General features: G+C 42.2%; 1 protein-coding gene across 14 annotated transcripts in view; it reads right to left on the bottom strand.

The window, feature by feature from the left end:
* Positions 1-21,838, bottom strand: part of NCOA2 (nuclear receptor coactivator 2) — a 275,806-nt gene that overhangs the window by 35,017 nt on the left and 218,951 nt on the right. For 12 of the 14 annotated variants that reach the window (XM_082601471.1, XM_082601461.1, XM_082601460.1 and 9 more), the window contains 6 exons: positions 18,850-19,027; positions 16,103-16,291; positions 13,662-13,763; positions 13,228-13,371; positions 9,678-9,825; positions 6,561-7,833 (listed from right to left, as the gene is read on the bottom strand). In XM_082601471.1, the coding sequence (XP_082457597.1) occupies positions 6,561-7,833; positions 9,678-9,825; positions 13,228-13,371; positions 13,662-13,763; positions 16,103-16,291; positions 18,850-19,027 (2,034 nt within the window). The remainder of the gene's footprint in view (positions 1-6,560; positions 7,834-9,677; positions 9,826-13,227; positions 13,372-13,661; positions 13,764-16,102; positions 16,292-18,849; positions 19,028-21,838) is intronic. The other 2 variants (XM_082601465.1, XM_082601464.1) reach the window with 2 other exon arrangements.

Here is a 21,838-nt window from a genome sequence, read left to right as displayed (position 1 = left end):
AAACACAGCAGATATTAATTTGACTTTACAGAAGCCACAAAAATATTTCTTACAGCTTTTCCCTTTATTAAAATAATTTCCTTTCAACTACCAACATTAAAATAATAAGGTACATATCACCACTATTTCACACCTAGTGCTTTTCTTCCAGAGAGCTCAACTGAATTTATATTCGTTTAAGTAGAACCTATCTGTGTGCCAAGTATTTAAAATCAGACAGCGCCAACCACGTAAGAAAATGGCTAAGTTAACTCCCAGGATTACTTTCTAGTGAAGAGCGTGGTAAGAATGATTCTCCTGATGTGTAGGTGGAAAAACACAAGTTAGGCAACTTCCCCAAAGTCACTCGATGGACTTTGAATCCTTGACCATGTGACTAACGCTTTTGTCTACACTGGCAATTCAAATGAAAGCATTTACATCTGACATGAGGTATACTTACAGCAGAATGGCTTACAGTTTTATTCTATACACTAGAAGCTGCATTTACTAAGGTTTTTGCAATTTATGGCAAATGTAAATCTATATAGGAAGTCTTTTTACTGGACATAATTTCTCAAGTTAGGAAGGATACAATGAAGTGATATTTTACTGGATTCTTTGTTCAGAGTCAACTAGCTTAGCGAGAACTTGCAGATCCATTTTCCAGGGAATTCCTAATGCACTGTTTGAGCAATTACAAGGCCATTTTCGAGTTTTTTAGTTTATCCACCCGTTTCTAACAAAAGAGGGAGGGATCAAACTTGGGAGAGCTACATCTTAGGTAAGGGTTAGGTTCCAAAGTTAGCATTCTAAAGTATAGACAGACACAGACAAGATGATCCTTAGAACGGCTCGGGAAGGAACCTTATTGTATGTCCCCTCCACCAAGGGCAACACAGCCAGTTTTCCCTCCAGAGTGAAAGCACATCACTGCTTCTTTGGCTGAGTCCGAAATGACGAAGTTTACGTGGAGGCCATTCCGCACTTAAAAAGCCTGTAGCTACATTTCCACACTACTGGAGCTTCAAGGCAACCAAAACCCAGTTAAGTCTCTTGAACGGTGGGCAAAACTGCTCACGTGACTTAACCATTTAATAGCTCTCTCTCCTTTTCTTTTTTCTTCTTCTGAATGTGTATGGACAATTTTGGATAAGTTAAACATGTGTAAAGTGACTCCGCTGGAAAGCTATCGTTACCATGTTTTGCTGAATATGTAAGATACAAACATCAGTGTAATAAGCACTTACTGCCCTCTGAGGACAGTGCCTGGAACATAGCAATGGACACTCAGTCAACCCGATGAGTTCCTTCAACTATTTTAACCGGTAATTTAAAACATTTCCCAGAATTAACTCAATTTCTCATAGAAATTCCTATCATTTCTATAATTTCTCAGAAAAAAAGTTTCATAAAGATGGATAGGGACTTCTCTGGTGGCACAGTGGTTAAGAATCCGCCTGTCAAGGCAGGGGACACGGGTTCAAGCCCTGGTCCAGGAAGATCCCACATGCCGCGGAGCAACTAAGCCCGTGCGCCACAACTCCTGAGCTTGCGCTCTAGAGCCCATGAGCCACAACTACTGAGCCCGAGAGCCACAACTACTGAAGCCCGCGCGCCTAGAGACTGTGCTCTGCAACAAGAGAAGCCACCACAATGAGAAGCCCATGCACTGCAACGAAGAGTAGCCCCCGCTCGCTGCAACTAGAGAAAGCCCGTGCGCAGCAACAAAGACCCAGTGCAGCCAAAAATAAATTTATTTTTTTAAAAAAGATGGATAAATATCCTTATAGTTGTATCATGAAAATAGCTACAGAGGTATTAAGAGGTTCCAATAAACTGTGAAGTTTACTGCTGTCCTAGGAAACCAGGTTTCCCTACTACAGTAATGCTGCCTTGAGTATTTTAAAATTCATTGTTTGTGGAGGGGTGAGAGGGTGGGCCGTAATAAGTAATAAGCTACTTCTTGAGAAAGCTTCGCAGATGCCTTGAATGAGAAACGGCCCAAATAAATAGGTTCATATAAACGATAATAAAAATAAAGTATATTACTTTCCTCAATGGATGCTCTTGTATTTGCTCCCAATCCCAGACGTGTGTAAAAGCAAGCTTTTACAATATACATTAATAGTCTGGGTCCAGACTCCCACCTTTCCTTTTTACCTTTATTCTTTTCACATAAATAAAATGATACTTTAAACCATCTTGAATAGAAAAATAACTATCATAGTTTCAAAGAGTTCTAATGATAGGATTCATGATTCTTCCTTTGTGATCTACTCTTGTGTCGAATATGATGAGTTTAAAATAAGTCTAGTTAATCTCTCTCTATATACATAGCTATAAAAACATTAATATATTTGGATGGTTTAAACCTGTTTATTAGTTCTTTATTTCAAATAATTAGATAATTTAAAATCCATGATATTCCTTGATTTTTATTTTTAAAAAGCATATATTAAAACTGATTTTCAAACTTTAATCTTTGCCATTTCTAAGAGGTGATCAAATTCAACTGTGTTTCAGTCTAGCTTTGACAAGTAACTAAACACTTATTTGTCTTAAGAAAGTCATACAGGGACTTCTTGGCGTTATATTCAGAAGGAACTGGTTCTTTGGAGAGAAAAAAAAAAAAGGGCTTCCCTGGTGGCGCAGTGGTTGAGAGTCCGCCTGCCGATGCAGGGGACACGGGTTCGTGCCCTGGTCCGGGAAGATCCCACATGCCGTGGAGCGGCTGGGCCCGTGAGCCATGGCCGCTGAGCCTGCGCGTCCGGAGCCTGTGCTCCGCAACGGGAGAGGCCACAGCAGTGAGAGGCCCACGTACCGCAAAAAAAAAAAAAAAAAAAAAAAAAAGGGCTTAACTATAGTGTTCTTAACTATGGACACTATAGTATATGAATTCATTCAGCTTACCATCAGAAAAACGCATTATGAAAATTTCCCCACTAGAGATAATATTGCTTTGCTTGTGTTTATTTCTTGTCAATATCTGGAGTGTGCATTTAAATTAATCTAACTGTCTCAACTTTACTTGAAATGTTCTTTTTCAAGGAGAATATCTCTACACCTTTGGTTGCCTAGGAATAAAATTTGACAACTACGGGCATTTTCTTCTGTAGTCATGTAAGTCCTGGAAGGGGTGCAATTGATCACATGAAGTTTCTGATCAAACATTTCTGCCCCCTAAGTAAGCTTTAATTCTCATCAAAAGTTCTTCTAGTTCCTATCTAGTTCCTTTCTTAGGCATGATTTCTTCACAAAACAAAAAGATTAATGCCTTCCTTGAAAACGCTTTGCCAAGATACTTCGAAGTTTTGCTTAGGCATCTCTTCGAATGCTCAAATTAGCCACATCAATTTGAAGAGTTGGTTTAAACTATTTCAGGCAGAAAATGAGTCAGAAAGATTTTTGTAAAAGTTTTACAAAATGAAAATTGGACTTGATTTCTGCAATTTTTTCTGGTTTTATGAATTTTTCATGTGTCAAATCAATTTGTTTTCTGAAGGAAATATAAAGAACATATGTATTTTAATACATGTATTCTAATAAATTACAAAACAGTGTTTCAAAAAAATTTTTAAAAACTGTTATTTTACCACATTTGCCTAACATAAAATTGCTTTAAAAAAGGGCAACACAATTCTACCACATTTGGAGGGAAATTTTCAGGACACTACCAGTTTAAAATATGGTTTGCTTTTCTAATGGAGCCAAATAACAAGAAGAAATTCTTTACAGACTATTTCTAAACCCTCATCATAAGTGGCCCAGTAGCATTAAGAAAGACCATAAGAGTACCATTTAGTTAGTATCATTTACACATGCTCCACTGTGTAAATAAGTATATAACTTAAAAGTCAGTGAACATATCGGAAATTTTTCTGTCATTGTTTCCTGCTGGTTATGAAACACTGTAGAAACAAATGTTGTTTAAATACTCTACCTAGTGAAGAATGCTATTTTAGGTATAATGGCACCATCGAAGTACTTCCTGCCCTTAATAAGGTAGTGATAGGTTAAACACACACTGGGATAATGGCTCTTTTCTGAGTCAAAATAACAAGACAGTCAACTGTGCAATTCGGGCTCGCTAACAGTGTAACTTACTGAATAAAAATGTGTTGTGTTCCCCTGAAGTGAAAGAAAAACCTCTGATAAATTTGTACAGAAGTCAATAGGAGATACAATCAACCTGTATTTGGGAAAAGTGAAGGAGGGCGGGAAGTGAAAGAATCCCTGTTTTTTTTTTTTTTTTCCTTAAAGTAAGCCATTCTAACTTTGATCTAAATTTAGGTAATGCATACTTCCTGTGGTAACCTTTCTTTTCAAGCTGCAGTGTTTTTGATGTTAAAATTGCTCTGAAGCAGTACTTTTTTGGTGGAGTTTTAAAATGGGAATAGATGGAGGGTAAAACCAGGAACTGGGTTTCATTAAGAAAAAAATACTGCGTGTATGGGTGAGTGTGAGTGTGTGTGTCCACCCAAAATGACAGGTTTGTGCTGACCACACTCTGTGCTTTAAGCTCCCAAAGTAAGATAATGTTGATCAGAAAAAACGTTCTTTTAAATACCAATTAGAAACCTGCAAGTGACTCAAGGACTTTAAAAAAACAAATAGAACTTCTTCTGTGTCAGTTTCTCGTATGAAGTTAGTGGAATCGTACAGGTAAATACAGAAATGCCGAACAGCGCCCCCCTTCCCTGACCCTCTAAGTCCCTAGGGCCTCAGGCCTGGGATAGAAATAAATTCTGTTTATGGAGCGGGGGAACAGCCACTTAGCCACTAACCCAAGGGGGACCTCATGAGTCACCATCTTGCCCTCTAGCATGTGTCAAGAGACCTGAGTGACAGTGTCTCTGCCTGCCACTCTGAACGGCCACTAGCTCTGCGTATTCTAATCTAGTAAACCTCAAAAGATTAAAACATCTACAGCTGTCAATATGCTTTTACGCTACACTTTATCCAAGATATTGTTATTAACTTTCCGCTGAGCCCCCGGGTCCCCCATGCAATGATCTTTCAGCATCACAGAGTAGCTGGTGTAGAGAACTCAGCACTAACATCTAAGTTTAAGGATTCATCCTCACCAAAGGTGTTTACACAATTACGCTGTTTCCCTCATGAAGGGCACAGGGAATGGTAGCAGCTGTCCAGACATCAAAGTGAAAGACAGACAGGAAGCTGCGCGCTCAGGACCTGGGAGGAGGCCGGCTGTCCAGCACGCCTGGCCTCGGCCCCGCCCCCTCCCCCGCCCCCCATCTGTGCTCTCCACCCCAGAGCTGCTGCTGGGTCAGCCTCCACCCGGGAGGTCCAAGGTGACGGCCAGAGGTGCTCCATTCTCGCCTCCCCATGCACACCTAGTCCCTGAAGACAGCGACACCTAAAATGTCCGCTTGTAAAACAAGTTTCAAGGCCCTATCAGTGAACCATTTTAAGTAGAGAGGCCTGCGCGGCTTCTTCACTTCTTAACCCATCACAACTCAAGGCGGCGCTCAGGGATGGCAGGGTTGATGACGTCTTGGACCTTTACCCCACCGGTCGTTGATTCCCCAGAAAACCCCTTATGCCAAGTCGTTATTGTCAGCAGTAAATCATTTTTTTTTTTAAATAGGAAAATTTTAAACAGTCTTCATTTTCCCTCTGTGATGTCACTACCTCAGAGTGTCATCAAGAATGACTCTGAATATCACTTTAGCTATCCTTGATTTTCTCAGGAAATTAATTTTTCACGTAAGAACAACAGATAACGCAACCTATTATTTCAGTTTTGCACTTATATTTGATGGTTCCGCTCTACCAACATCAAGGCCACCTTTACCTCCTCTCTACTCTCCATTTCCCCTTAAATACTTTTTATGCCGATGGTCGAAGAAATTCCTTAGCGTTAAGCAGAAGTCGTGATTGAGAATAAAGAGAGGTAGAATGATCTTCACTGAGTCTGAAAACCAGTCAGACTCTGCTCTTAAAAAGGGAAAGGTAAGTAAAAAATAATTTAATTAAGTCTGTTCTGACAAAGCCCACTTTTGAGGAAGTGATTATCTCCAATTTAGGTATCTTCTAATAACAGGGGTCAGTAAACCCCAGCTGGCCTGCGGGCTAAATCCTGCCCACCACCTGTTTTTGTATGGCCCATGCACTAAGAATGGACTTACATTTTCCAATAATTGAAAAAAAAAAATCAAAAGAAGAGTATCTTGTGACACGTGAAAATTGTATAAAATTCAAATATCAGTTTGACTGAAACCCAGCACGCTCGTTTGTTCCTGTGTAGTGTCTAGGGCTGTGTTTGCAAGCCAGGGGTGGAACTAAATAGCTGTGGCAGACAGTGTGTGGCCTGCAAAGCCTGAAATATCACCACTCGACCCTTTACAAGATAAAAGTCAGCTCTATAGCGACGTCACTCGTTGCTAGACAGAGTGTTTGGGACACGCGGCCTCGGTGAGAATGAACTCTGTTTCAAGGTAAGGACAAAGGAGAAGACTTATTTTTATCCAGTCACCTGAGGCCTCAGAAGGCCCCTGTGGAGAAACCCCCGATGGCCATGGATCGGTACACCTGGGGGGACACGTGACAAAACTTACCTGGTCACTGGGCTCAAAGCTCATCCCCTCCTTCTCAGCTTTCATAGTGATTAATTTCGTGTTACTGGCAGGGTCTGTCTTACTGTCCAGTCGCTCCAGTTTGGGGGTGATTTCTGGTAAACCGATATCTTTAGTATCATCCTTATCGAGCAGGTAGCGAAGCAGTGCATTCTCTTTCTTCTTGGGGCTCACTGGCTCCTGCTTAATAGTCACCTCGGACCCAGGAGCTGTGCTGCTGGCCTCCTGGTTCAGCTCTTTGCCCGTGGCTTCTGCTGTCAGCTTCGCCAAGTCCACGGGGGAACTGCTGTCCTGCAGGAGTCTGTGCAAAATCTTATGCTTCTCCTTGAGCGAGGTTCCGTGCGTCGACCCAGAGCCAGGCAAGCTGCCTGTGGAGTCCTTGTTGCTGTCCGACAGAGCGCCAGGCAAGGGCGAAGGCTCCATCTGGTCGGATTTGGTGGTTAGCAGCTGCAGGAGTTTGGTCTGCCCCTTGCCGTCGTGCAGTCTGCCCTGCCCGTCAGGCCTCTCGCCGCCGCTCCCGGCCTGGGGCAGGCCGGCCTCGCTGGCATCCTTCTGCTCGCCCGGGTGGCAGCTGCTCTCTGCTGGCCCAGCTGGGCCTTCCGAGGGCTCCCCGTAAAGTCCGAAACAGTCTTTGGAGTCTAAGCTTCCCATCTTGCTGAGCGGCGGAGGATTCATATTCACCGGGGAGTTTTGCAAGTTGCCCATTTTGAGGTCCGGTGAAGCCAGCGACGACCCCAGTGAGACCCCGTGCCCCTCGCTGAGGGCCTGCAGCGCGTTGAGGGAACTGTTGGCGTAGCTATGGCTATTTCCTGTGCTGCTGCAAACTCCCACGGGGGAATGCAAGCTTCCTGCGGGGGAAAACTGACTGGGGGGGATTCGAGGGCTTCCGGCCACCCCAGGGCTCATGCGATGCCTCGGTGACAGCATGGAGCTGGGCTGTCCTGGATTCAGGCCCGGGCTGCTTTGTGAGGGGCTGTTCATTTTGAGTGCATAGTTACTACCCTGAGGAGTGGTCGCCTGCATGCTCGACACGTGGTTCATTCCCCCGGAACCACCAAACCTGCCCATGGGCATGCCCATTTGTTCCTTTGGGCCGTTCATGGGGAAATTTATATTGCTACTTAGGGTCATGTCCTGACCTGGGTTCCCACTGCACATGGCCTGATGGGCAGGGCTGCTCGAGCTAATTGGATTCAATGGCTTCCCCATCGCTTGTCCAGTCAGATCCGGATTCATTACACACACATTCTGCTCTCTGTAGGATGAGGAAAGAAACATACGATAAAAGGGAAGATACCGAGCAAGTTGTTACTAATTTTCGAAAATGAGATCGCCTCATTTCTTTAAAAGAACGAACGACACGGAAGGAAAGGATAATACTCTGATGAAACAATCTGCAATTACGGGCAAGACTGAACATGCAGCGCTTTGGACCAAGAGGGATGCTTTTCAGTCCACTCATTAAGACCTCTGTGGTTCTACAGAGGAAGTTGTGTTTAAATTTGACCTCTACCATACTGAAAGTATAGCTGCTAGACAAGACATTAGCGGGCTTCCAATTACATAACATACCTTTCTCATTAAACGGTACGTTATCACGAATAAACTGAGAGCTTGTACCGTCTGAAAGAAACGACCCAAACGAGTATAGCCGCCTTCAATTATCTGCCCGATTACAATTCCTAACAACAGACCCATCTGTGAGCCTGGAGCTTGATGTGTGCTACTTGGCTCAAGATAAAGAGTGAACTTAAGAGGGAAAAAAACTTGCTCCTACCTCTTTGAAACTCTGCAAGTTTTAGAGCCAATGAAGTCACCAAAACTGTTTAGAATTAGATTACCTGTCTAACAGATCCCCCGCCTGGGTCCCCCTGGAAGGCAAAGCAACAGCCTCTCAGCCACATGGAAGGAACTGCAGATCGTCCCGAGTCTGTGATCTTATTCCCCAGCTCGCAGGCAACCCTACTCTGCTCCTGGTCTCAAAGCAGGTTTGCTGAGCTGGATGATTTTCCAAACCCTATGAGCTTTAATTTACAGCTTGGCAGTCACTTGTGAGTTACCAAGCGTGTTCACAAATCCAAACAAAACAGGTTTCACAAATTGTCAAACACCAGCTTTCAGTTAGGGGGGTGAAATGTGGCACATCTGTAATCACTTTCAAATTGTTTCAGTTTGAGGTCGGATTTATTAACAGTTGGCAAACAGGGCTGCTTGGTTTTTTTGTTCGTAATAAGAAAATAAATAATTGAGAAATGTAATAAAAGAGAACTCCAGAGCAACTTTAGATATCTGCTGATAGCACCTCATAAAGTTTTACGTAGCACACAGGTAAATATTTGCATAACTTGAAATACAATCATTTCCTTAAATTTGTGCTCTAAAACTATATGGTTATGACACTTTAAAATCAACATTCAATTTTCCTTACTTTTATTTTTTAGGGAAATGTTCACTACCCTTCAATTTAAAGTCTAATGTCAAAAAGTTAATTTAAACCCGAGAATAACAATCTAAAGTATTCCTTCTAAGTAGATGTATATTTGAAAGTTTTAGATTTAAACACACAGGAGCAGAAGTCATTCTATATTCCTGCCCTGCATGTATCACCGCTGGGAACTGATCGATTTTCTTCTCTGATGTAACAGGCAGTCAGTCATGTCAGAGCAAAGTTAGTGCTAGTCTATGTCCTTCCAGCTGGGTTTTAAGATTCACTAGTATTGGGAATTCCCTGGCAGTGCAGTGGTTAGGACTCTGCGGTCTCACTGCCGAGGGCCCAGGTTCGATCCCTGGTTGGGGAACTAAGATCCCACAAGCCACGTGGCACGGCCTAAATAAAATAAAATAAAACAAAATAAAATGAAATAAAATTCACTAATATTAAGGCTAAAATTCAAAGTGTAGCCCTACTTTGAATTTCAGTATCGGGAGTTGTCTTTTAGCCAACAGTTAATAACAATTTAATTTTAACTTAATTTATATTTTACATGCCTGGGGTTGGTCAACAGAAATGTCTAGCACACCTGACAAGCTCTGGGATGATTTCCTGCTTTTGGAACCTTTCCTTGGGAAGGGCAGGTGGTGTCTCAGAACAAGGCTTACCTGTGCAGCATATGTAAAGATATCACAAGCTGAGGTTCGTTAGTAGTCTGAGAACGGATGAGCTTGCTCTTCGTTTGTGCAGCCACGAGAGTGCCGTCAGACAAGGAAAAACGATAGATCTGACTGAATGCCAATCCCTGTCTCAGCACTGCAGGCAAGCAAGGAAGCAGAACACATGTTTAGAAACAAAATCAGAAGGTGAGGGCCGGACAAGACATAATAACAGTAATAAACTTCGTTAAGTGTATTATTTTCCTACCAGCAGGTTAAACAGAGTTGTAAGTAATATTTCATGACATTAGAACATTATACATTTTTAAAAGCACATTTATCTTTCATTCAAAGTACCGATAAATTCAATATACTGTTTCCCCCCAACCCCGCAAATGAAGCTTGGACCCTTAAACTATGTTCTTTTTAAAATCTTCAGTATCATGGCAAAACAGAGTATAAACAATTTATTAGCTCAAAACAAGCTTTACAATGATTTGTCGAAAATGTTAGGAAACAATGCAATGCATAAACATGATACCTCTACAGGGTACAATTTGCCTTTAATTTCTCTTCAAACTAATACAGTAGTAAATGTTACAGTAAAACTTATGCCATTGAATATATTCTCCAAATATTCATCTTGAGGTGACGTACTGTTTACTCCATTATCTCACACTACTATTCCCCAATTCTGTTTCTTGGTGTGTAAGAAGTATTATTTCTGTGGTCAGGATAACAGGAAGTAAAAGATAAACAATCACAGGAATCTTTTCAGAGAAAAAAAGGCTAAACAGAAAACTGAAATAATAAAAGTACAAATCTTAGTGACATGGAATTGGTTTAATGTCTGGATAAAGAGGCGTTTTCATTTTCAAGACTAGAGCAGAAAATATAACACTAGGTTAAAATAATTTCTCTTAAAATTTCAGATTTATCTTTAAAACAACTGTATTTTAAAACTGTCAAATACTGCATATTAAAAAAGAACACTTCAATTCAGAAAAAAAGGAGCCATACAGTTTAGTTACCTTCTAAACCATTTTAAGAAGGCTACCATTTTCTACCACATAATCCTCAGCACAAATTTTGCGGGCTGAGTAGTTAGTCCCAAAGTGGCCAAGCACATTCATCATTTCACAAAATTACCACGAGAGAGAGAGAGAGAGAGACAGACAGACAGACAGACAGACAGTCAGACAGAGGTAGGTGCTGACACACAATGGGGATTCAGATTTTTTTGGTAAAATTTCACTTTGAGCAATTTCCCTGATGAACACCCCTGCAGTTCCAGGTACTTAGGGACATGCAGTATTTAGGTATTACTTTCTGCCACCAACTGCTGCATGATTACTCGGAAGTGGCAGTACTGGAAATGAGTTACTGTACATACATGTATCTTGCTTTGTACACCAAGTATGCCACTAAAAGGTGGCATAAATACCATTTTTATAATAGGACCAATATTTCCAATGGCTTATAATTTCAGAATTTTATCCGACCTTGGCTGTGATCCTTCAAGATTTTCCATTTCCATTTGGTCTATATCAAACACCTCTGTTGAGTAGATTTGTGTCAGCAAGCCCCTGAACTCATTCAGGAAGCTCCTCCATGTAAACAAAGCCTTCCAGCAGATTTTTATTCAATGCAGATGATTACCTTCAATCTGACTTACTTCACACATTTGGATGAAATGTATTTTATACACTGCGGAGCTTCCTTTCATTGGGTCCTAACATAGTGCCTAGTACATCTGCGTAAACCCTTTTGTAAGGAATCACGAAGCCACAGGATTAAATGTGGGGCATTGCTACTCAGGGCCCAAGGACACTGAACACGGCTGCTGATGGAGATTTCTTATTCTTTGTTACTATTCTTTTTATTTTAAACCAGATCTAGTGAAATGGCAGGTTAATTATTGAATTGTGTCAAATGTAGCATCTTTATTTCCTCTTACTCTTTCCCACTTACAGAAAAATGCTGGAGGACACAAATTGTTGGATTATGTGCTTATTTATTTCTACGAAATAAGGATGAAGAAGATAAACAGGATGAATAAGATGAGGGAAAAATAAGGGAATGGAAAGAGAGGTCATTTACCATGACTTGTACCTTTTCATAATCAGTCTTAAAAGCATAAAGTTTAAACATACAAACACTCTTGGTAAATGCCAAGGTCATGGATGCACGTTAAACGGAAGATGACCAACTAAAACTTGATTTTCAATAATGAGTTACAAATTTTTTCTGCAAAAATGCAGACGATTTGCCAAACTGAGTTATAAGGCACAGGGCCCCTGTCCCTCACAGGCAGTGTGGCCCCCATAGAATCCACGCCCATAACCAAGTGCCCCTGCCAGGACATGCAGGGTCCACGAGAGGAGAGTCAGAAGACCAGAAGGAAAAAGTGTCTCCCCTCCCCCATGGAGTCCTGCTAAAGAAAGGAATTTTTTCTTTGTTCTCACCGATTTAACAAAAACCCAGAATGCACTTGAGAAAAAGTGATGCTGCAGAAAGAACCATGGGAGCAGCGCGGTGGTGAAGTGATGGCCAGGACGGGCCTCAGCTCCAGCTCTGGAGCTGACACTTAAAAAAAAAAAAAAAAAAAAAATTTATTTATTTGGTTGCACTGGGTCTTAGTTGCGGCAGGTGGGCTGCTTAGTGGCGGCTCATGGGCTCCTGAGTTGCAGTACATGGGCTCCTTAGTTGTGGCATGCAAACTTAGTTGCGGCGTGCATGTGGGATCTAGTTCCGTGACCAGGGATCAAACCCGGGCCCCCTGCATTGGGAGCTCAGAGTCTTAACCACTGTGCCACCAGTGAAGCCCCAGGAGCTGACACTTTCTAATCGAAGGCTTCCGAGGCCATGTCACCTGTGTCAGCTCCCCACTGACAGCACAAGAGTCAAACGCCCACTTCCTAGGTGGGCTGTGGCGATCAAGGGGCTCACGGAAAGAGGGACAATGCCAGGCAAAGGGCAGGTGCTCAAGGAGGGCTGAGTCTTGGGCTTAGTTCCAGGTGTCCTATTAACTAACTGTGCGACCTCAGGCAAGTCACTTCATCTCTTTCTGGAAACATCTGGGCAGTCTTCAGTGGTCGTCATCTGGAAGGAGGCCTTGGGATCCCACTGGTGCCTCTAACAGGAATTCACCTGCTCTTGCAAATTTCCTTTCATTATTATTTCCACAGTGTCCTTATGATTCAGATGGTATTTCTTTTGCTATTAGAGGGGACCTCAGTACGTTGTTTTACACATCTAGAAGCCGTAGCATCAAAGACAATGATCTCTTTCCCTTTCCTTTCATCTGTCTTTGTGAGATTATCATGCCCAATTCGATTTCCTTCATCACACTCTTAGCCTTACAGGTTCTCCTATTCAATTTCCCTTCAGACGGCGACAATTCTGGGCAAGACGATGCGAGCACATATGAACCCAAAGAGTCACCGGATCCAGGTCCCCGGAGGTGGATTCAGGAATCACTGTTTCCGAGAAAGCTCTCATAAAAAGCAGTAATTTAGCAGGATGAACTTCAAGAAAAGTACCGTTTAGCGATGGTTACCTTCGTGGTGATGCCTCTTGGCGTAAGACACAGACTCCCCTTCGTGCTGCGCGTGGAACTTCTGGATGCACCTCCTCACCAGGTCCTCCCAGCCCGGCTTCATGGCTGCCCGCATGGTGCTCGTGTCCAGGGACGTGATCTTGCCTAGTAAATAACGGCAAGCATTATACCTACGCACTGATCTATTCTTTATAGAAATAAGTACATCTTAAAAAGGTAAAAATTTATTTATTTGGAATAGGGAGCACACGTGCATGGACCGAAAGGGTAGACAGTGAAAAGAAGTGTCCCCCCCGCCCCCGGGTCCAGCTCCTCCAGGCTTCTGCCCCAGCAGCAGCCACTATTGCCGGCTTCTTCATAGTTTTCTAGACCCATTCCTTGCATTTACAAACATGCAGGTATTCTAGAAGGATTTCTTTGGCAAGAAAATTTACCTTGGAGATCTTGGCGAGTAGTGAAACTTTCTGATGAGGGAAGAACTGGTCTCTCCTTCATGGGGACTCTTCTAGCCACACAAATCAAGCAGGACTGCAAATCTTCAATCACATACATTGATGGTTATCATATCAGGCTTTTTTAGTGTTTCAAACAAGATCAAATGCATTTCTGACAGCACAACCTTGTAGATCAATAAGGGAGAGAGCGACGAAACACTATGTACCTCCGCTCCTCCCTGAAGTGGGAAGCAGCTGGGGGCGGATGAGCTCGGGGAGCTGAGGATAAACCGCTGAGGCCACATGACACACGTGATAAAAGCACATCCACCATACTAGAGTCAACCATCTGAAACCATCTCCCCAGTGGTGGAAAAGAATGGAATCCTTTCTTATGAACTGGCTGATAGTAACAGCCAGCTGAATTCATAAAGAAAGCACACAAATGATGAAAACTAAAAGCTGATAGATACTCTGTCAAGGGTCTGTCTGCTCCTTGAGTTTTAGGTTCACCAAGATACAGGAAAACTAGATATACCTTCTACCCAACTACGTCAGTGCTCCTACAATGGCAATATGCAATTTAAAATGAAGTATATAAACAGAGTCTAGACTCAGATTCGGAGAACAAATCCTAGAAAATGCAGTGTGTGCCAAGTTTAGAGTCTCGGCCATGGCTAGGTTCTCACACAGCTCTAAGCATTTATTCCTTACCCCACTTCAACTGTTTTATGTATCTGTGTTCACTTCTGGAGAACAGGGAGGATGTGTTTTATCTTGTAACATGCAGAGCACACTGTAAGCCCTTTCAACTTCAAACATGCTGGGGAAAAGGTTGATTTAAAAAGTCTCTTCACATCTTATGTTGCTGATTTATGATTGTTCACCTTTAAATTCGGGAAAGAAGTTCTTTAAATATATCCAGTAATAGTGAGTATCACAAAAATAAATGTAATCCTTGTCCTCAACATTAATAAAAGCTAAATTTTTGAGCACTTACTATGAGACAGACACCTTTCTAGCTGCTTTATAGGCTACTGATTCATTTAATCCTCTTAACAACTCTATGAGGCAGATACTAGCATTATCTCCATTTAACAGAGGAGAAACCAAAGCACGGAGTTTCAGTAACTTGCCCAACATCACACAAAACTTTGGGGAAGCCAGGATTTGAACGTGAGTGCACCATGCCTCAGAAACCCTACTCTTAGGCTACACTGTGGAAACATGCGGAATCAGATATTAAATGTACAAAAATGTTTAAATAAATATATAGCACAAAATCATGAGTCAGCTCAGCTGTAGAATATGCCTTTAGAATATTATCACAGATGGATGTATTAGCAACACTTACTCTGTGGCATACAGGAGAATAAAATTGCTTGACATTCCATATCTATGTAAAAATTTAATTTTGAAAACTATGTATCATCTGTGACAGCTCTATTAACTTCCTTTCCAATAAAATTTAAATTAAAAATTACTTACATTTTTTTTTTAAAGAGGATTAAATATCTAGTATTGAATGCCAATCATGGCTCAGGCACGTTCATTTAATCCTTATTACGCTGTGATACTGGAATGGCTGACTTCACTGGTTAAGAGAGTACACGGATGTTCAGAGTCGAGAAGGTTGCCCAAAGCCAGAGCTGATTTAGGGGCAGGCCTGCCTGATGACAAAGCCCACCATGTTTCCACGGACTGACGGGCCTCAGCTCTTCCCCGTCTGCTACACACGCAGAAGGCGCTCTTCAGCACTGTCCCGTGTCACAGACAGTGACACTCAGCGGTGTGGAGTGGCTTGCTCGGAGGGCGTAGTGGGTGGACACTACACCAGCGTCTCTTTAAAGGGGAGAGCCTGTGTGCTTACAGTTTGGAGCCCTTCTCCCCACTCCCGTCTCCATCCTCTCCTACCCTGGACGCAGCATCCACAGACAAACCATATGAAATCCATTAATCCCTTGGAAGTATACAAAAGATGTTATTTGTACCATGTGTGTTTTTCTAGGGCGTGGCTCGGAGCTTGCTGTAGACATTCAGAGGAGCCTAGGATCCCTGAGAGGTTCAACGCTAGTGGACGTGCGCCAGCAGGGTAGCTACTGGCCACACGGGGCTATTTAAATGAAAACTTAATAAAACAGTTTGGTCCCCCAACTGCATTACTGATATTTCAAATGCTCAGTAGCCACATGTAACTAGTGGCGGCTGTGTTGGACACTGAAGACATGTAACACTGCCATCATCACAGCAAATTCTACTGGATCGTGCTGTTTTAAAGACTTAACAATTTTTGTGATAAATTCAATTATTAAGTAGGTGAAAAGAACAAAGAAACTGCCTCTACATTTTCCTTTGTGTGGCCTCTAATTTCAGATTATTAAGTGTGAAAGAAGTAGCACAGGAATACATGATGTAACATATCCCAGAGATGTGGCCCCTACCTTCTCCTTCTTCTTTGATGGACTTTGGTTGAGAGACAGCAAAGCACTGCATAGTTTCATATTTCTGATGTGCTTCCTGGTTTTCATGACCTTCCTCTTCTGAATCAGGTAAAGGTTTTACCAGCATCCGACAATTGAAAGTATGGCTGTTCCGCCTGGGAGGTTCGCCAGACCAAGCTCCCCCGTTCACTGAGCAAAAGGCAAAAGCAACCCGACAGTGTAAAGAAACTAGCGTCAGACTGGCTTCTGCCTAATTATCAGAACGATGTAGGAAACATATAGTTATCTTACTTTTATATATCTTGCTTTTACTTTTATACTTTTCTAAGTAATTTCAAAATCTAAAGGGGAAAAATTATTGGGTTAATTCTTGGGAATTCCAAATGTCTTTTACACACTTCTTACTCTTCACATGACTCTTTCCCTTCAAGTGCAGGCCCTGATTACTGCCCAGCCCCCTCTTACCCATCTAACCAGATCTTTCACGCTGCCCAGCACAAGCCTCCCCGCCATCACCTTCCATACCCAGTCCCACGTGGATATCCTTGCACCTGCTACCTTGTCTAAGAGGTCAGGCTGCCTCTATGTCTCCCATCCACATGTACTCTTGCTCTAAGGCTGAGATCCTTTAGATACTTAACCAACTGCTCTAGGCATCCCACACTGCCTCTTCTTACTGACCTTTCTTTCCTAAAACTTAACTGAAATTTTACTGTATATTCTGTAACTTGGCTGTAGGTTTTTTTTTTTTTGCTTCATGCATATTTCTTCATAAGACTGGGATGATCTTGAGGATACACTGCTAATGTCATTTCTTTTCAATGAAATACTACTTCACATGTCTTCTATTTTAGTATCAATACTTAGAAACATATATATTAATTCAAGAAAAAGATGAAAGAGAAGAAAGCCCTCTTTTTTGGGGGGAAAATGCATTAGAGAAATCAAAGAGAGAAATAAAATAATGACTAATTTTGAGAATTTAAGGGTGTTTACAGATCACCAGATCAGCCTCCTCATCTACAGACGAGAAAACTGATGTGCAAAGAAATATTCAGCTTCTAAAGAGCTGGAGTCAGAACCGACCCTACCTCTCACTTCGGTGCCCTTTTCTTTACTGTCGCTTGTGTTTTATCTAAAAGATATTAGGACCAGCAGGACGATGAAAGAGGGGACTCAGAAAAAAGGGCCAGCCGTAAGACAAGCAAATGCACTCTCAAAAAGTCACTAGTTAGAAAACGCTTAAAAGGACACCTAGGTGAACACAATGCTAACCCCACAAGCACTGGGCTGTAGAGGAAGAAAGAAGGAAACAAACCCTAGAGAGAAAAAGGAAATATCAAGTGAACTACAGGAGACTGTTTTACAAGGAGGAACCATAGCTAGCTTTATACAGACATTTGAGAAGTTTATTTTACCATCAGCATTCTTAAAAGCTTACTTACATAATGAAGACTACATAGAGTAATCAAAGAAAAAAGTTCTTATTAACTCAGGTTAATACGTAATTTGAAAGTATAAAAAAGTACAATATAAAGTAAGGCAAAGAGCTCTTTAGACAAATGAATTAATAATAGTGAACTAATAAGTATAGGTCTGCTGAGGAAATCATAAAATTACTGAAGAGATTTGAAAATACTAGTTACTTGAAATAAGACATCCCATTTTCTTGTTCATTTACTAGAGAATGTAATAGAAGAACCTCACAGGAATAGAGTAGTAGTTCACAGTCGTATACCTTGTATTACTGTTGCAGTCGCTTTGAACAAAGGGCTATCCTATTAGAGAAAAGCTAGCCACAATGGAATATGAAAGGACCTTTTCCTATTTACTGTGGTAACAATGAGACCAGCTAGCATAAACAGTTTTAAGAAAAGGAACAGAAATACTTGCTAACTCAGAACTTGACCTTATTCTCTACTAAAATATGCACTTCTTTTTACCCATGAAGACGTTCTCAGCATCATCAGCTTAAGTGAGAATATAAAAAAAGAGCCACCTAGTAAGTGGGAACAGCAATGCTCCAGAGCAGCCACTGAGGTGGGCCCACGCTGTGCATCACCCGCTTTAAAGTATGGCCCTTCGGAACCACGGACACTCCCGGATAGCATCTCCAGGTCGAGATGAGGAAGACAGGAAGGGGAAGCAGGGAGCGGGCGTGGAGGGGCGAGGTGGGGGGGGCCGTGCCCCCCGCAGAGCCACTGAGGAGTCTGTGAAGCCCCAGAGCCCATTTCGGGCTCCCAGGCTGGGAGCATTCGAACCTCCACACGCCACTTGTTCCTCAGCGCTTTATTTTTAGCCTGTCGTATACACCCACATCATACCCTTCACCAGCAGGACTCAAAATAAACTGAATCTCAAGCTCCGCGTGACCTTCTGCGTCTTAGGTTGTCACGGAAAAAGCAGAGCCGACGGGCACTGGATTGGGCGGGAGGCCATCGGCGGCTTCTTAAAAAACAACCAGATACATCCCAACGAAACAGCGGCCGTGTGCCTACTCTCCATCCGCATTATTTTTACTTTCTTGAAATACAGGGTCAAAACGATCATTCATTCAAGACCAGTATCTACAGATGTCCTCTTCTGCCTGACCTCGAAGCTTCCACAGTTAACACAAGCATCTCTAAAAAATTACCCAGTTACTCTTATCCCCAGCGGACAGAATATAGTGCTGCGTTCTGCCCTCTAGCCAAGACACTGTGCGTGTGGGCAGCGGCTGAGGAGAGACCCAGAAGACACTCATTTACCTATGGACTTTGGCAGCAGGTTTTTGACGAATTCAGTGTGGTCCCCAACATGCAGGATGCTATATACGCTTTTGTTCATCAGCTCTTCCTGGTTATACCTTAGGTACTGTGTCACATTCTCTGAAACAAACACAACGTTGCCTTCCAGGTTCACTACAAAGAAGAACCCATCAAGGGCCTAAGGGAAGAGGCACAAATTGTGTTAGAAAGGAGGCGGCATAAACTCACATCCGACTGCTAAGAAGGGAGTGGCCCCTTTGAGGGAGCCAAACTTCACGTGTGGGGAGAAGGGTGCGCTCTCTCGCGCCACTCCGAGCATTCAGAAACCAGGAACACATTTTCTCTTGCTGAAATGAGTCCATCTTAGTAAGTGGGAGAGAGCCTACATCAGGGTTTCTTGTCACAAACGAAATGACACTCACTCTGCTAATTCATCAGGAGATAACTACTGCCGCGTAGAAGCATGCGAGCATTTATCTGCATTTTCCAAATGAGACTGATGTACTCCGCAGGGCCGAGAACAACTTTTATGCCAGTGATCCAATACAGAGTCATTTTGGGGGTACAGTTCCTCATGGAATACAATGGGAAGGAGAGGTCACTGATAATTTTCCCTCAGTTTAAGGATAAATGCCAAGGAAAAAAATGAGAAAATTTTACTACCTTTAAAGCTTCCAAGGCTTAAGCGAAAAGAATCGAAGGTGATCTCAGACCTTTTAAGGAACGCCAATCCTTTACTGTTTGGTGTAAATGGGGAAAGGGTCTGGGAGGTGTGACTCTGATGTGACAAACTAGTCTTCTTGGGGACCACAGGCTGAGATACAGCCGGCACTGCCCTGAGACTACACAGGGCCTTGAGGTTTAGGTCTGTAACAGTGAGGACTGGAAAGGTAACTGATCACGCCTGGCTCTATTACTTGTTCTCCAAGTTGTCAAGATGCAGGCTCCTAAATCACCCAGAGAGCAGTAGCATTTTTCCTGGGATGAGTGCATAGCTCACTTTGCTGTCATTCCAAAACAGATTAGGGAAGGAGATGAAGGACCTAGGATCATTTCAGGAAATAAAGAGGATAATAATAGACATAGACACGTTTACTGAGCCTTAAACACATAGTGTCGCTTTAATATTTACAATTCTGGAAGGAATGCTTTCCCTTTTCCAATTCACAGAGGAGGAAAAAAAACTGAGACTCAAAGAGGTTAAGGGATTTGCCCAAGCTCTTGCAATGAGTCAGCTGGGATGCAAATCCAGGTGGATGTGACTCCAAAGCCCATGCTTTCAAATACCAAGCAGCACAGTGTTCTCCAGTATTTACCCAGCCCATCTTCCTATCATGGTCGCCTGGGTGATGCAAAGGCCGGGAACTCAGTGAGTTTCTCTTGGTTCCTCCTCCTTTTTCTTTCGGATCCTCACTTGTCAGAGCTGTTTCATGGATCAGGGGAGTGACAGGACTAGAAGAGCCTTGATACTGATCAGGCAGTCCTTGGACCAGGACCACGTGGGCCACCCAGTTCATGCCAGTTTCTTCATGCTGTGTAGTTACTACTATTTTAACACGAATGTTGCATGGACACACCAGTATAACAAAGTGTATGAATGGGGCATAAAGTGTTTACTTTTTCTCCAGTTTGTTTTTTCCTTAAGTTATTATTTAGCAGGCTCCTATTTTGTGAGCTTTCTTTGAACATATTCCATCTTTAATTCTATTTTCATGACAAAACTAAGCGCTCTCTCAAATTAGAACTGACCATAAGGCACCAATGAAAAGCTCTTAAAAATATATATTAAAAAAAAACCACCATTTGGTTTTAAGTTTTTCTTAAATGTTCAGTCAGGTTTTCCCAATGGTGTAAACAATATGCAGGGCAAAGCAAGACTATGTGTAAACAGCCTTCCACGATAGGTTGGTATCAACTGTTGGAAACCCTGTGTGAGTGTGAGTGTGAGTGTGTGTGTGTGTGTGTGTGTGTGTGTGTAGGACAGGAAGTCAGTTGGTTAGTTATATACCAAATGTCCTTTTAAACGCACTGCTTAAATACACATTCAACAGGGATTGTCATAATTATATTACCTATTGTTCACTTTTGGAAGTGCATGTAGTTTCCTGCTGCTTTGTACCATGCTAAGAAGACTGACTGTGGCATAATAGAACTGAAAGATGAAATTCTTTCATCTTATAAAACTGTTTGTTTTTTTAAAGCTCACTATGATATGCTCTGATGAAAAAAGCTGACATTTGGTTTTGCTGCCTAGCAACCACTATGCTATGATGTAAGCATGAGTGTGCATCTATGCCTAGAACGGCTCAACGGGAACAAGTTTTCTCCGTTTAGATTATTACATGCAAACAGGGATAAAGATGCAAATTCAAACCTTAAGTCTCTAGATTCAAGGCGTTACCTCTCACACATTTAGCACTGAAGTGCTGCTGAACAGGTGCTCGCTCAATGCACTGAATTCTCAGAAGGCTATTTTGAAACAGTGAAAATGTGGATTTATTTGATCTTATGAGATAAGGTCCACTGATATCTAGCAATCTGATTTCTGCAATTAGCGAACTTACTCTCAAAAGGCTTGAGTCATTGCCTTGTGGTTACTGAAAGCATTTCTTTTTAGAAGCCTCAAAAATCTCCCCGAGAGTTTCCACCCTACTTTAATTTTCCCCCATATAAGGAATAAGCACAGATATATGGGCATTTCCTAATTGTAAAAATTTAGATTACCATCATTTCCAAATGAATTTTGTTTCTAGTTCTTTCATCTAATTCTAAATAAACAGTCCACCTAGTTAAGAGTTTTCTCATCTGCTTCTAAGAACCAAGTGGGAAGTGGCACTCTCTGGCCTTCCACTGCCTTGTGAATTCTGGAAAATCAGGTTAAGTGTTTTTGCTTTTTCCTCTAAAAATTGTGGTTAAATGTTTTCAAGCCAGTGATAAAAGAGATATATGCAAGGGCCAATGTGGGGTCATTTAAAGTCTTTTGGCCAGC

This window comes from Mesoplodon mirus (genome assembly GCF_964341445.2).
Source record: "Mesoplodon mirus genome assembly, chromosome: 16".
NCBI lineage: Eukaryota > Metazoa > Chordata > Mammalia > Artiodactyla > Ziphiidae > Mesoplodon > Mesoplodon mirus.
This window is presented reverse-complemented; position numbering and strand designations above follow the sequence as displayed.